General features: G+C 39.2%; 2 protein-coding genes across 5 annotated transcripts in view; one reads left to right on the top strand and one right to left on the bottom strand.

The window, feature by feature from the left end:
- The window catches only part of LOC138133862 (protein kinase C-binding protein NELL1-like), a 28,802-nt gene extending 25,750 nt beyond the window's left edge, over positions 1-3,052 (top strand). Inside the window, exons 12-13 of one of the 3 annotated variants that reach the window (XM_069051851.1) lie at positions 234-254; positions 1,600-3,052. In XM_069051851.1, coding sequence (XP_068907952.1) covers positions 234-254; positions 1,600-1,851 — 273 coding nt within the window. In that variant the 3' untranslated portion in view covers positions 1,852-3,052. Of the gene's footprint in view, positions 1-233; positions 284-1,599 lie in introns of all 3 variants that reach the window. The other 2 variants (XM_069051849.1, XM_069051852.1) reach the window with 2 other exon arrangements.
- The window catches only part of LOC138133863 (uncharacterized), a 77,441-nt gene that overhangs the window by 33,441 nt on the left and 29,734 nt on the right, over positions 1-14,266 (bottom strand). For both annotated transcript variants that reach the window (XM_069051853.1, XM_069051854.1), the window contains exon 2: positions 3,319-3,480. In XM_069051853.1, the coding sequence (XP_068907954.1) occupies positions 3,319-3,358 (40 nt within the window). In that variant the 5' untranslated portion in view covers positions 3,359-3,480. The remainder of the gene's footprint in view (positions 1-3,318; positions 3,481-14,266) is intronic.

The raw sequence follows: 14,266 nt of genomic DNA, 5'->3' as shown, positions 1-14,266 counted from the left end.
ATCTCATCAATGACCGTTACGAGGGCCTGCTTCCTTTAACGAGACTACGGTAGAGACCGGGACTCCGTGGGCCGCGAGCTGGCGCCACCTTTCCTTCGTCCATCGATAGTCTGTGGGCGCCACCTGGCGGCCCCCCGTCTAACCTTCGAGCATGGCTAGCCGCTGCATAGAGCCCAAGGCTGGCTTGCTGATAGCTAGGCTATACTAACAATTAACACTACGTTCCCTTCCAGGTGCCGTTCTGCGCGGAACTGGTGAGCAATGTCGCGTGTTGTGTGCATCGGTAATCACGTCACTCTAACTACACTCAAACTATACACACCTCTAGTAGTGCCTGTTCTTGCCTGTCCAGTAGTTTTACAGAATTACCGAGCACTCTATAGATGTGTATCGCTCTACATATTGCATGCTTCCTACTATACTACTATTCCGAGAGTTGTACCTTAGTAATGATGAATTTTGGTGAATGACGAATGTGCATGGTCTTAGTGAATATGCAGCAATAGATTGAAGGCGGCGCAGGACTGGCCGCCGACGTGCGCCGACCCCAAAACTTTAAAATAGACGAAAAAAAAACATTATTATCACAACACTATTATTTCCTTCAAGGTTAGGACCGACTTTGACATTTGCAGTTGAGCCGAGTGCACAAAAAAAAATTATTCAAAAAGCCGACCAGTTTTGACCAAAAGATATAAAAAAATACAGGGTCATTATAAGTGATTGTCCCATCGCAGTTGGCGTTGAAAACTCACACAAATTTGGGATGTGCCGCTAGCTCCGCAACGTTAGACAAACTAGTAGACAAATTTACACTACCGCCAGCAGCGCTACCTATCGGCGATGCTAGTCTCACTCATGTTATAAAGCTTGCGGCACATTCAACTACGTCACCACCGCCTACTACAATGAGACAAATAATTTATAATGATCACGTATAAGACAATGGCGGCGAAATACACTTCTGCAGAAGTAACATAAATACATAAATGGCTGTCAGTACGTGTAAATAATATTTTTTCAGTTTTTCGTGTTCGTTTCCTGAAATATATAACCGGGAAAGTGGTATATAACTAAATATATAAACTTTCCCGGTTATATACCTAACTTGACATCTAACAAAGATAACCTCAAAATTTACAATAAATTAACATTTTTTAAGCCTCTTTTGCATTACTTGACTGACGCCTCGTGCTTCAAATTTCGGCCTCATACCTGAAAAGTGATCTGACAGCGCTACTCATATGAAAATAACTACCACGAACGTGTTGTGTAGTATTATGTGGTCCTCTTTAGTCGCGTAATTCGAAAAAAAAATTATAACCTTGGGGACCTGACGTAATCTTAAAAGAAACCGAAATATGAATAATAAAGAAAACTTTTCGTCTATTTTTGTGGATTTGAGTGTCGTCGCCGGGGGGGCCCGTCCGCGCCGCCGCCACCAAGTCTATTGTGTGACTGATAGACGAGCACAGTCACGACTTTCCGACTAGCACCGTGCCCCAGGAATTCCCTCACAATTTGCCGTGTGCGTAGCAGGTTGTGGGCGGATTCTCGCCTTCGCCCTTTGGTCATTAATCCGTTTTGGTGTTTTCGCAGGACGGAGTGCTTTGCTGCAGTTATAATTACCATTGCGGTGACGATGCGCACGCAGTGGGATTTGACGGAGTGGTGGCCACCACGGCCGGTGCAGACGGACACGTTGCCGCCGGTGGCGCCGCGACGGCAGTCAGTGACTTTACTAAACAATATAGTGCACCTCTTCGAGTGGCTAATAGTAGTGCTGGGGTCGTCTACGTCAGTGACTCGACGGGGGGCAACAAGACTGAACGGGCGCCGCCAGGGGGCTGAGGGGCCCCGTCCGAGGACCGGTCTAACATTCCTGGACACTTGCGAGCCTCCTGTGCAATAGCCTGAGTGTTCTCCACGCCTGTACGGCTGCTTGCTAGGCCTCATCCCAAGTGTCTTCCTAGTTCTGTGGCCAGGCCCCGGCCTGGGCTTCGCCAGCTTTACATTTGTTAAGACGAACACGCTCGAGCGGACTACTACGATGGGCCTGGGACGGCTCTCGACACCTGGACCTGCTTCGCTTTCGGTCGTCGCCATTCTAGTAGTCCTTCCAGTAATGTCTGTTTCTGTTCTTGGGCATATTACCAAAACTCTAGTCAAATAAACGATGGGCTTGCTAGAATGTACTTGCAAGCTTTACATATTAACATCTAAATTAAGTAATGGAAGCATACTACTACTTAAAAATTATTGCAATATTAAAATTGTGATATTGTTAAATGAGACTAATAATTAATGTAACTTTTCCATTAAATGTAAATTAGTTCCTGCGACATGTGCGCTGTGTAGCGCTCCAAAGCAAAAAAAAAATTATACTTGGAGTGTCACTTTTGAGCAAATATTAAACATTAAAGATGAAACCATGTACTTAGCACAAAGTAAATATTACGATAAGATAGGCTAATCAAACACCATCAAATTTTGAATAGTATAAAGTTAATTATACTGCTGAACAACGAAGTGTTTAGCTGTTTCTTGATTTGTAACAACAATATTCACTAGATAAGTAACTTGTAAATTATTTATTGCTCATTATTTACTTATATAGCGCAGTACCTATTTTATCGATATTTTTTTTACCAAAGATGATGATGTCACTGTTGTACATAAAATATGATTGCAGAAGTAATGTACTTTTAGAGAAATGACAAATTAGTTATCGAGACTACTACAATTGAGCTAAAAGTTTTTCAACTAAAGCACATACTCTTTGTCACACGTCAGTATTTATTCTTTGTACCGTTTGGTTGATGCAGTTTGGCCGTTTTTATTACCGTTCGCTTCGAACTTACATTCTTGTGCAAAACTTGCTCCGTTACCGGTTTGGTTCGTTACGAAACTTCGCAAAACAAGATACCGACGTTTCGACATTTATTATATTCATTTACGGACATGTTATTATTGTACAAACATCGCCATAATCCTTCTGTTGTAAAAGAATGTGTGCCAATCATTATTACAAATAAATTAAATAAATCAACAATTTATTTCAATCAACACCGATCCTTTCCTTCAATAATAAACAATCAACTCCTCACAATCCTCAAACTGTAGAGAAGCTGATACAAAGAGCCTTTTTCGCCGTTCAAGAATTTGCGATAAAAAAATTGTTCGTAATAAATTCTGAGCGCTTACGAGATAGGCAACCAACAATACACGGAGGTTTAAAGGAAAATGGCGGCTGAATTAAAAAAATTTTATCAGCAATCTTTCGCTTCTTAAAAGACAACTAAAACTGATTATTCCTACCTTTATCACGTAATCCGCAGTTTCTTGTAGCGAGAATCATTGCCAGAGATTTGATTCTTAAAATGCAAACATTTTGAACGACATTAATTCGACGGTGCAGGATTTCTCTATTCTTCTAATTTGTATGGGAGTTCCCCAAGAATATTCTTCTCCTGCAGTCACCTAAAACCAAACAAAAAATAATTTCGTTGAAGTTGTCGAGTTAGTTACCTGTTCATTATCCTTTTGATAAATTTGTGAAATTTTCATTACCTGTAAACGCACAGTAAGATGACGTGTTGTGGTTTCGTTTACTAGGTGTAGATGGCGCGTCGCGCCACGTGCATCATGGTTCATAGATGGCGCAAACGACAACAACACAACCGAAGCATTATAAATTTTTTATTATCGCCGTTGATTTATGCTTCATTTTGAACCGTTGTTACTTCATTCTCGCTTTTATGCCCGTTCTCATTTGATAATTTCACATTATAAAACGCTAATTTAATCAAGTGAAATTTTACACAAATGCACCGTCGTAAATTAAATTCGTGACGAGCGAGTGTGACCAACTCGTTCAAAAAAAAAAAAAATTGCGCCAGTGCTACCAACCGTCGGATGAAAATTTAACGTGGCGCTAACGCGAACGTCGGACATTTTGGATATCGATATCCGATATTGAGTCATATCGGGAAGCCACTTCTGCGGTCCTGTGTGCGTTATGAAAGGCAATCCGTTTGCGCGTGGAACAAATTTCAATAAGGTCGGTTTATAAAAGAAAAACTTTCGGGACATGCCGTGGGAATTTTAAGCCATCTATCGAATTACGCCCCCATCAGTTTTACGAGTGGGTTTGATAGATGGGCACCGAAAAAAACACTACGCGACAAATTCCATTATTACATCTGGAAATAATTTGGCGTTTCGCGCGACGATAAATTCCGGTTGCGGCGACGTCACATCGGTGGATGTGCCCCCGAGTTGACGAGCGCTGAAAGAGGACGCCGCCCCGGAATACAATAGCAGTAGTTTCCCTTGCGAGGGTTGACAGTTCATTCTCATGCACCCCGCGGCTACAGGTTACCGATAAATTCATGGCGCTAAGCTTTCCCAGCCGTGTACTCACTTAATAATTGCTAATAGCGGATCCAGGCTCCGATTTGCCACCTTTTCTGCCGCGATTAATCCGACACATTGCGGGAATCACCGGAGGACTCCGCTCCGGTCCTAAAACAGAACGAATAAACTCGCGTGCTGACAAGGGAAGAATAACAAATTGTGTCGCCTTTCAATTTTTTCAAGGAAAAACCCCAAGCGCCACCGTCGTGGCCCTTCAAGCCCTCAAGGCCGCCCCAATAAATAATTTACCTTATTCGCCTCATTTACATTGTCTTATTTTTTATTTAATTAGAGCCCGCTCCTGCCATCGGAATTAATTTGTTTGGTTTGTTTTTTGCCGGCGAATCTCACGGAGATTAATGAAAACAAAAATTTCTTTCGGCCCAATTTAACTTTTAATTATAAAGAAAACGGTCGAATGCACCACCGGGGCGCGATCCTCACTTTTGTCGTCCAGTGCGTGAGCAGCCCCGACTGGACCGATCGGGCCCCGAATAATACAATCTTTCTAATTAATTAAGACTGGAAAAAGGGCAAAACTGAGAGCGTCGGCGGCCGTCGCGGCGCCCGAACAGGCCCGACACCGTTCGCTTCATGCATGAATTTTCCGGATAATAAATGATAGCGGCGATAGTTTGTCTCGTTCCTTGGACGTTTCTTCCTCTTTTCCACTCGCAGCCGCAATCTCGAAGGGTCGTGGTTGTTATAGAAACACTCGTAATGAGGTTTCGGCTGCGTTCTACTCACACCATCCGTGCCTTTTGAAATACGCCAGCTGCAAAGTGAGACTCGGGGAAGGCCCTCGTGTCCCCTTACTAAACTTGTAACTTGCTCGGAAATATGTTAATGTTTCTTGACGCGCTTCTACACTCCTCTACGCTTATTGAGGTCTTAAGTCGCGCTGCTTCGCCTTATTAAACAACGCCACCCGAACGGTGACAACTCTTCTACCGGCGTGCCTTCGACGCTAATTAATCCACCGGACATTTTTTACAAATATGCCGCCCCCGACCCCACACTCGCTCCAATACACCACCCCCAACCCCACCCGTTCGCGTTTAACAACAAATTATCAATTTGAGCGATGTAATTATTGTAATTCTAGGTTAGGTACAGAATTGTCAACAAACAATATTGACACGTCGGTGTCATACCGTCAATCGGACGAACCGTCCCAAGTGTCAAGCAAAAAACCAAATTAAGAAACTTACGAGAATTAAAATCGTTACTAACAGATGTGCCTAAAGGCGGGCGGTCAGATCCTGAAAAGAGTGAATTTTGAGTGTGCCGGAAGCGATTATTTACGCGACGGGTCGCGACGCGGGTCATACCGTCAACAGGAGCAACCGCTTAAAATGTCAAACACAACGTGGCGAAACTCGGTTAAAAATGAATTTGTTGTTAGAGTTGTGTCGAAAACGGGGCAACAATCGAATGGGTGGACGTGCACGCGAGGAAATAAAGCGCTGAATTTTCGATGGGGATGAAAGCCTTGTTTACACAGCTCGCCGGTGTGGTTTGTCGTGCAAAAAACTGTACCAAGTGATTTGTATCGATTGTGGTCGAAGCCACTTAATAAATTGGCTATTGTGAGTACTTCTCTGCGCCGTAAATATAGTACAGTGAATCATAAATTCTCGAAGATGTAGCGTTTACAAGTGAATTAAAAATAGTTGTGCTTCCACACGTATTAAAAATAAGTCGGAGGCAAGAACAGCTCTTTAGTAACGGGCGTAAAGTGTCTACTTATCATTAGATCATTTAAATAATGTAGCAGGAAGCAATGAATCAGATTTTCTGATAAATATTTTAAATATTAATAGGCGGATCCGCCTCCGATCAAAATTCAATCGTTCTAAAAGTCAAATGGACAATGGACAAGAAACCTATTTTTTGCCGGTGAGGTTTTCCAAACACCTGATTGACGCAGTTAATTACAGTGAATCTGATTATCACCTATTCATTAGCGCTAATAACAGCTTGCTGCAGCGACGTCGTTGTCGTGCCACGCACCTGTGACAGCTCCATTCTGTTAAAATCTGGTCCATTTTTGTTACAGTTTAATAAACAATCCATTCGCTATCGATTGGAAGTGAAACAGGAAATGACACCAATCTGGCTTTGCATCGGTATTTCGACCATGTGTATGGATGCACGGTCATGTGGCGACGTTGCGGAGGTCAAGACCAGCGATAACACCGCCAAAAATAGCCAAAGAGCGACTCACAAACGACCACACTCAAATTGGGGCAATTAATAATTCACTCTGTTTGGTTGGTAGCGTTGTCGTGAAGTTACTTACACGAGAATTATGACTTACCTGCCTGCGACCCTATAATTACCATTTATTTTTAATCCGATTTTACGTAGCATTTTCTTGTAGTTTTCATTATTCAAGTGAGCTCTATATTTATGGTCTGCTAGCGTAGATCGCAGGCAACAAGTCTTGCCTCACAATTAGTCATTACGCCATAATAAATGGACATAATGCAAAGTCAATTAAGCACGGTTTAACCTTGAGGGCAGTCATTGTCCACTACTCAAGTTAAGCTGCGACTACCGTTACTTAAAAATCGGAAGTGAATTATCACAAATGCAAAAATCTCGACCGGTTTCGACGCTGATTGGATGAGCACCTGTGGAGCATTAGAAAAATCGTAATCGTCACTTGTTCGTTACAGAAATCCGCCAGTTATTACCGCAATTTATTTAATAGAATATTTTAAGCACCCGCGATAAATCTACTTTATTCGTAGCTTAAATGGTTTTCTTATCGTAAATGTCGTGACAACAAGCAATTTACCTTAATTGTGACAAAACATATTTTCAGCCAAGTTATTGTGAGTAGCTTTTAGCTGCATCACAAAATGTCTCTTTCCGCATGATGTAACCTACTTAACAATGTAGGTACGTTGTGACAATTCGAATTTGGCGCCAATCGTGGTGCAGAGGGCGCCACTCACATATACAGAGTGTCGGTATGAAGAATTTTCAACCGGATGAATAATTGAGCGGTCGGTTTGTTAACTGGAAAAAATGTGAATAATTAATCGTAATTAAGAATAGTTCCAGGTATTGATTGTGCGGCGGCCGAAACAGCAGTCATTTTGAAATATTAATTCGGTCATGATAAGGATCCCTAACTCTTCCAGTCGAGCAGGTTTCCGTGTAACAATTTCATTTTTTATTCCGGCCCAAATTAATTAATTACGTTTCGTTTAGTCCGCCATTAGCATTTTTGAGAGCGCCACCAAAGACCAAGACCGAGCGGCGGGCCATAATTCAGCAATTATCGTGACAACATGAACACATTGTAAATAAAACGTCTGCAACGGAGCTCGTCGATGCCAGACCGGTAATCCTTTTTATTACCAATCTAAATCACGTGATTTATTCACAATTATTTGTTATTGCGTCGGGTTTGCAGTTGTAGAGGGCGCAGCGCGTCGCCATTTTGATCGCCATGTTCAAACACGCTAATTAGCACACGAGATTTGAATTTTTCGCAGCGTGTGAGTGTCGTGTGCGTCGGAGACGTCGACAAAATGAAATCTTTTTCGGTTCCCCTCTTCAATTTTGTCAGCATAAACGGTATTGATTCTGTTAGGGATGTTTGATAGTGAATTTGGGCTTAGTACTTTTACATATGTTCCAAACATTTTACTGCGTTCCATTCGTCGCTGTTTTAGGGCCAGATGTGCCACGAAGCGACCTCAAATAAATTAAAATAATAAAGCCGATGGTGATATTTATGTTTATGGAAGCTAATGATGGGGTGGCGAAATTTCATTGTCTTTGGGATGGATTAGGGTGCACTGATAATGACCGACAAAATCAAACAAGTCCCTTCTTAGAGCTTTCTGATTGGGATAACTTCAAATTTGATTTTGTAGTCCTTGCACTCTGCAGGTTTTATGCTTTGTTTTTTAAGCTGCGATAAGTGAGACTGATAAGATTAAGTGAAGGTTCAGCACGGAAATGTGGCAATTATCATGGAATTAACCTTGCATGTGGGGTTTTTAAATCGCCCCGTTAAAGTTTCTCTCAAAAATAAATTTCTTGATTTAGCACTGATTTCTTAATAAATACAAATCTGATAAGAATTTTGTACTTAAATCCTAACACTTTTTGTGTTTGGTGACCCACATTGGGCCAAAAAAAAAATCGTCACGTATAAAACAAAACCAAAAGCTTGTTCTATTAATACCAGGAAAGAATATACATATTTTGGGTCAAGTACCAATCTCCTTTGTATTGTATTTTTTACTGATAAAAGTACTTATCAGTCTCTGCTTCCAGGTAGAACAATAATTGTTTTTAAAAATTCTTCTTTATTTCAGTGTTTCACCGAGAACATTTCAGTACCAAAAAGAGTACTACCAGATCAACAAAAAACATATTCCCATTTTAAAAATAAAAATTCGTACTGTTCTTTTTTCACTTATTTATTACCATTTTTTACATTATTTACATTTGTGCTCTGCTTGTCACTCTTCTTTTACATCATACCACCCCTTCACTTCCAGTTTCTTCATTTTCAGGTCCTCGACCTCCTTCTGCAACCACATCGCCGTATTCTTGATCACCACCGAGCGTCGCAAATTTCTTTGGGGATTTCTGATCTTCATCAGCTTCCGCATGCTGATTTCTAGTAGGTTCTTGCGCTCCCATTTTTGTCGTTGTTTGGTAGAAAAAATCGACAGACGACTGGACTGCTTTCTTGGACGAGCAAGTTCTTTTGGGAAGTCTGAAGAAAAAATAGGGATTAGATTTTTGGAAAAATCACAAGTTTGAAATTTTTACCACAAGGTTCGACTGAAGTGATTTTCGACTCAAAAGTTGCCATTTTATCGTAGGACGAAGTGTTACACGTAGAAGACTGATGAAGAGAAGGGTAAGAGTCGTTGCCTTTATACTCCTGGGTGAGTTACCAAAAATAGGGAAGGATCAAGCAGGTAAAAATCCTCTGTTTTAACATTTTCCAATAAGTAATTAGTAAATTGTAAGCAATTACCTACGTTTAGTTGGAAGGAGATAACGTTTTTTCTTGTCTTGGATCAGGAAAACTCTAAAGTGACAGATTTATCAAATTTTTTCAAAATTTCTCAAATTTTATTTTCAAACACAAAATTCATTTTTAGCAACAATTAGCCACTTGAATGGTTATGTAAAATTTTACATGGCATCACAGGTTTCTATTTCTACTCAGCAGATCAAAAAAAAATGAACTCCAAAACTCAATTCCAAAAAGTGTCAAGTTTTTTTTTGACTGGCATTTTCTTTAGCAAGAAGTTTTTTTCCACTGTCGCAATGTAGCAGCTTCCTGCCAGCTGATAAAGATAAGGAAATAATAATTCAACTTCAAATCGAAGTATTTATGTAGTAAAGATAAAAAATAAGTCAATTGTTTTATTCACTGATTAAAAATTATTTCATTAAATTGTAAATTGTGGATTTCCTTGAACAAAAAGCTGTAGGTGTTGGGATGAATAAAAAAAAAGTTGCGTCAAAATTTTATTTACAAAAAAATATTTACACACTGACGTCACCTTATTTTCTATTAGTCATAACAAATTTACAAAACTAAAAAAACATCACATTTTATATCTCTCCAAATCTAGTCCAGACCCCTGGATTCACTCACACCGCTGTCGTATATTTGCCGCTGTTCTGATCTTCTCTCGCTTCCATTCTCTTCACCTTCCTCAAGTTTTCTTCTCTTTGGTGGCGGCGCCTCGTCGTCCATTTCTATCGAATCAAAGATTTGCTTCAACAGTTGCTCTCTCTGTTCCTGCGATTGAGTATCTTCTCCCTCATATGATCGATTCCATGAAGTCGCATCTTCACTGTTGCCATAAGAAATCGATGCCGAAAATGGATTGTTGAAATTTTCACTCACAACAGCGACCCGATTCTTCGCATCTTTCCCAGCGGTGTAACTGAAGTCCAAATTGATCTGAACGTCGTCGTCGTCGTCACTTGAGGAACTCAAATCTTCTAGGGAGATTCCTGACTGATTTTGTGCTATGCTTACAGCGTTTGTCAGAAGAATCCAGCGACGCAAGTCCTCTTCAACGTCATCAATTTTGTCAAGCTTTCTGGAAGCGATTCTCAAAAACTTGTACACTGGAATGGAATGAACGATTGGAACAAGCTTGGAAAAGTGTTGAAATGTTTGAAAAATATATTCACTTACCGTAAGAGCTGTAGATAATGGTGTCGTGAGCCATTTTCGAAATCTTGCGAGTTAAGAAACTTCCCTCGAAGAAGAACAGGAAATGAAAAAATTGCTAATTAACCGCATATTTATAGTTATAGGTCAGGTCAGGTATACACCCCACCCTTTCGAAGAATCTTAAATGGTGTTATTGGCCGAGGAACTTAGTACCCGGAAAAATACACATTGTTCTTCTTTCTGATATTTTAGTTCTTTGGTGTTCACAATATATGTACCTATTTGATTGTTCTTACCATAAAATTTCACCAAAACTATTTATAGCTTTCGGTACTCAATACAGATCATCAAGATTTTTTTTTTTGGTAATCAGTGTGGGGCACCTAACACAAAAAGTGTTAAAGCAGATTCTGCTAAATTTGTTGACGGTTTAAAATTCCAGTTATTTTAATGTCGTTAAAAGCAACGGCCGCGAAATTGGATTTCGCGGCCTGTTTTAGGTACGCGAAGTGCTCGTTTCGCGTACGATTGCACAAAAAATATTTTCACAAGTTCGAATTTCAAGTTTCTTGAAAATAAGGAAATAATTTATCTCTTCATCATCTTAAATTTCCTTTCCTAATCTCCAGAGCACCGAACTACTTGAAATATTTTACAATAGGCCAGTACCGTACAATAGTACAGTACCGATAGTACCGTTATCATGTATTTTGGATGTTAAATAAAGCCGTTTTTGTGCTTAGTTTTTAATTGCAATGACAATTTCAGTTAATGTAGAAAGCGAAGCGTATTTGCAAAATTCCAAACAAAGACTAAGGACCTAATGATTATTTTAAATACAACCCCAATTCATTAGTCAGTTCAGCTTCTTTACATTTACAACCCCCACAGTCGGCGCTTAGTCGCGAGTCTTACGTAGGTCTTTGCTACATTTGTAACTCAGTTGTAATTATAAACGTCCAGAAGAAAATATTCTTGTCTTTTTTTACCACAAATCATCCTAAACAATAACTGTTTCACACCATCACAGATATAATTGAAAAGTTACATAAATCTCTGGACGTTATCACGAGTTCTATTAATATCCAACAGATCAAATCAATAATCGGTGACGTCTCTCTTCAAGTGGCGAAGACACAACTTGCAAGATTCGTTCTCGGACAAGAACTACTTCACGTCTTTATCATATTTATTTCTGCAAGAGTTCCGTCCACCTAATTTAGCTTCCTAGCAGTTGATAATGGAAGATAATAAAATAATTAAATTTTCAATCGAATTGTTTATGATGTTAAGATAAAAGATAAGCGAATTCTGGTGTTGACTGATGACCAAAATAATTTAATTACACTCCCTTCAGTTATAAATTGTTATCGATCCCTGGATGGAAACCGGTGTTGGGGACAGATTTAAAAATGTGTTACATTATTTCGTTACAACGCGACAAACAAAGAGGAAAGATTCAAACAGTTTTTAAATGTTTATCAACCTGTCGGAATAGTCCTTCATTTTCTTTGTTTCAAATTTTTCCTGTTTTGGAGGAAACATCAAAACAAGTGTTTGCAGGTGCGACAAACTTTCACATTCTACAAACAATGATTAATATATTTTACCCCTTGTTTATCACTAATCAGGCGACCCTCACGTGCAGCTGGAGTACTTGAAGCGCTTAATCTCAGCAGGTACCTGTTGCATCAATACTGGTGGTGTCAGGTACCACATTACCTCCTTTCCAGTCTTATTTATTGTCGCGAGCAATAAATTTTGCTCGTCAATGTCATTTCAAAATTTGGTTAGATTGTCACAGATTTAAAAAACTTCCCTGCCTAATTATGCCCATGTCAACAAAGTGAAAAAAAAAATGAGAAAAAAATGACAATTAATGTCATACAACATAATGATAGGTTATGATATTTACGACTGTTTTACAATGGAGCATTTTCGATTGTGTCAAAGAATGACCTTGACGACCAAAATTTATTGCTCGCGACTGTACATAATGACAATTTTTTAATTACAAATTTTTGCTCCAAATTTTGCTTAATCTAGGTCTGTGAAACTGCAAAAATTGCAACAGGGGCTGAAAAACTGCAGTGAATACGACCCTGCACAATCTGACTGCTTCGATGCAACCCCAAACATATTAAATCCTTGCAACCCTCATAGGGGGTTTTATTTGAATGTACTAGGAAAAGATTAGCACACTAGCTTACCTGAACCGCGACCCTCGATTTATTTGAGGGGTGACTCCAGACACAAAAAGCAATTTTTGTATTTTTCAATAGGTACTAAAATTGAAACATTGTTGAGATCATCTAGAATATTTACCAAAGAAAACATTACATAATTATATGATAGAGATTCTTCTAGTTTCACCATACACAGGGATTCCACTAAACTTGCAACAAATCTTGCTTTCAAAAGTTCTACAGTGTGGAATAAAATGATTTACATCTAGTTAGTTACCTTTGGAATTTTTGCACATGTAAATTTTCCTGTACCGCTCTACTTTTTTTTTTGAAGTGCCGAACTATTAGTTCTGTCAATAAATGTCATCAGTCGAATTGACAATTGTTACAATTTACTAAATGAATTAACAAACGTTGGTGGCCACTTTCAACACTAGCTGTGACTTGCTTTTGTTAGCTCCTTTTTAATTTCAATCTTAACTTTGCATTGATATCATCCCTTCGCAATAAATAACGTTTGGAATTTGGATACATATTTTGAGGTTAGGCTTTCTTTTTTTTGTAGAGCGGCATTTTGTATTTTTACAAGGGTAATGTAAAGGTAACTAGATGTAAATCATTTTATTCCACACTGTAGCTTTAACAAATTAAAAAAAATAAATCTTCATGAGGCACAAGTGTTTTGAGAAAATACCTAGTTATTTTCATATGAGTAGCGCTCTCAGATCACTTTTCAGGTATGAGGCCGAAATTTGAATAACATTTTTCGTGTTTAGGCAGTCTTAAAAAACACTGATTTATTGTAAATTTTGAGGTTATCTTTGACAGATGTCAAATTAGGTATATAACCGGGAAAGTTTATAATATTTAGATATAAACCACTTTCCCGGTTATATATCCCAGGAAACAACAAGAAAAATTAATTTCCAATGCAGGGATGCTTTACAGTTGGGTTAGTTTTGGTACCTGTACCATAAACATTACATTTTAGTACCTGTAGATCTTCAAGTCAAGTTTTTTTGTTTAGTTTCTTTGGTTGATTACAAAAAACATTTATTGAATGATTCCCAGCAACGGGTACGACAGGTGCAATCCCAGCCAGGTACTTCCGCAGCTCTCAAAAGGTCTAGTCCTAAGCATTACCAGAAGATCTTTTTGCAACATGCGTAATCCTCAGGAACAAAATATTGTTTCTTGTAATTGATGAAGTACGACCCAGGTGCTATTTTGATTCTTTGTTTTATTCCATTTTATTTTAGAAAATATTTGTCGTCTACGTAACTGTATTTATATCCACTGTATCAGATCAATACTCATTGACGTTACATAAGATAACAGCGGTGGAGCAAGCATCTCTTACGCAACTTGCCCTTGGTGCTCGAAAATCCAGAAAAGAAAAATCTGAGCACTTGCAACTAGCTGGGAGTGCTTCCAAAAATAGACCACCATTCGGCTTTACAAGAAAAAATAAAAGTATCAAGTTTCAGCG

The sequence above is a fragment of the Tenebrio molitor genome, chromosome 6 (genome assembly GCF_963966145.1).
Source record: "Tenebrio molitor chromosome 6, icTenMoli1.1, whole genome shotgun sequence".
NCBI lineage: Eukaryota > Metazoa > Arthropoda > Insecta > Coleoptera > Tenebrionidae > Tenebrio > Tenebrio molitor.
Note: the sequence above shows the minus strand (reverse complement) of the source record. Positions and strands in the feature narration are given on the sequence as shown.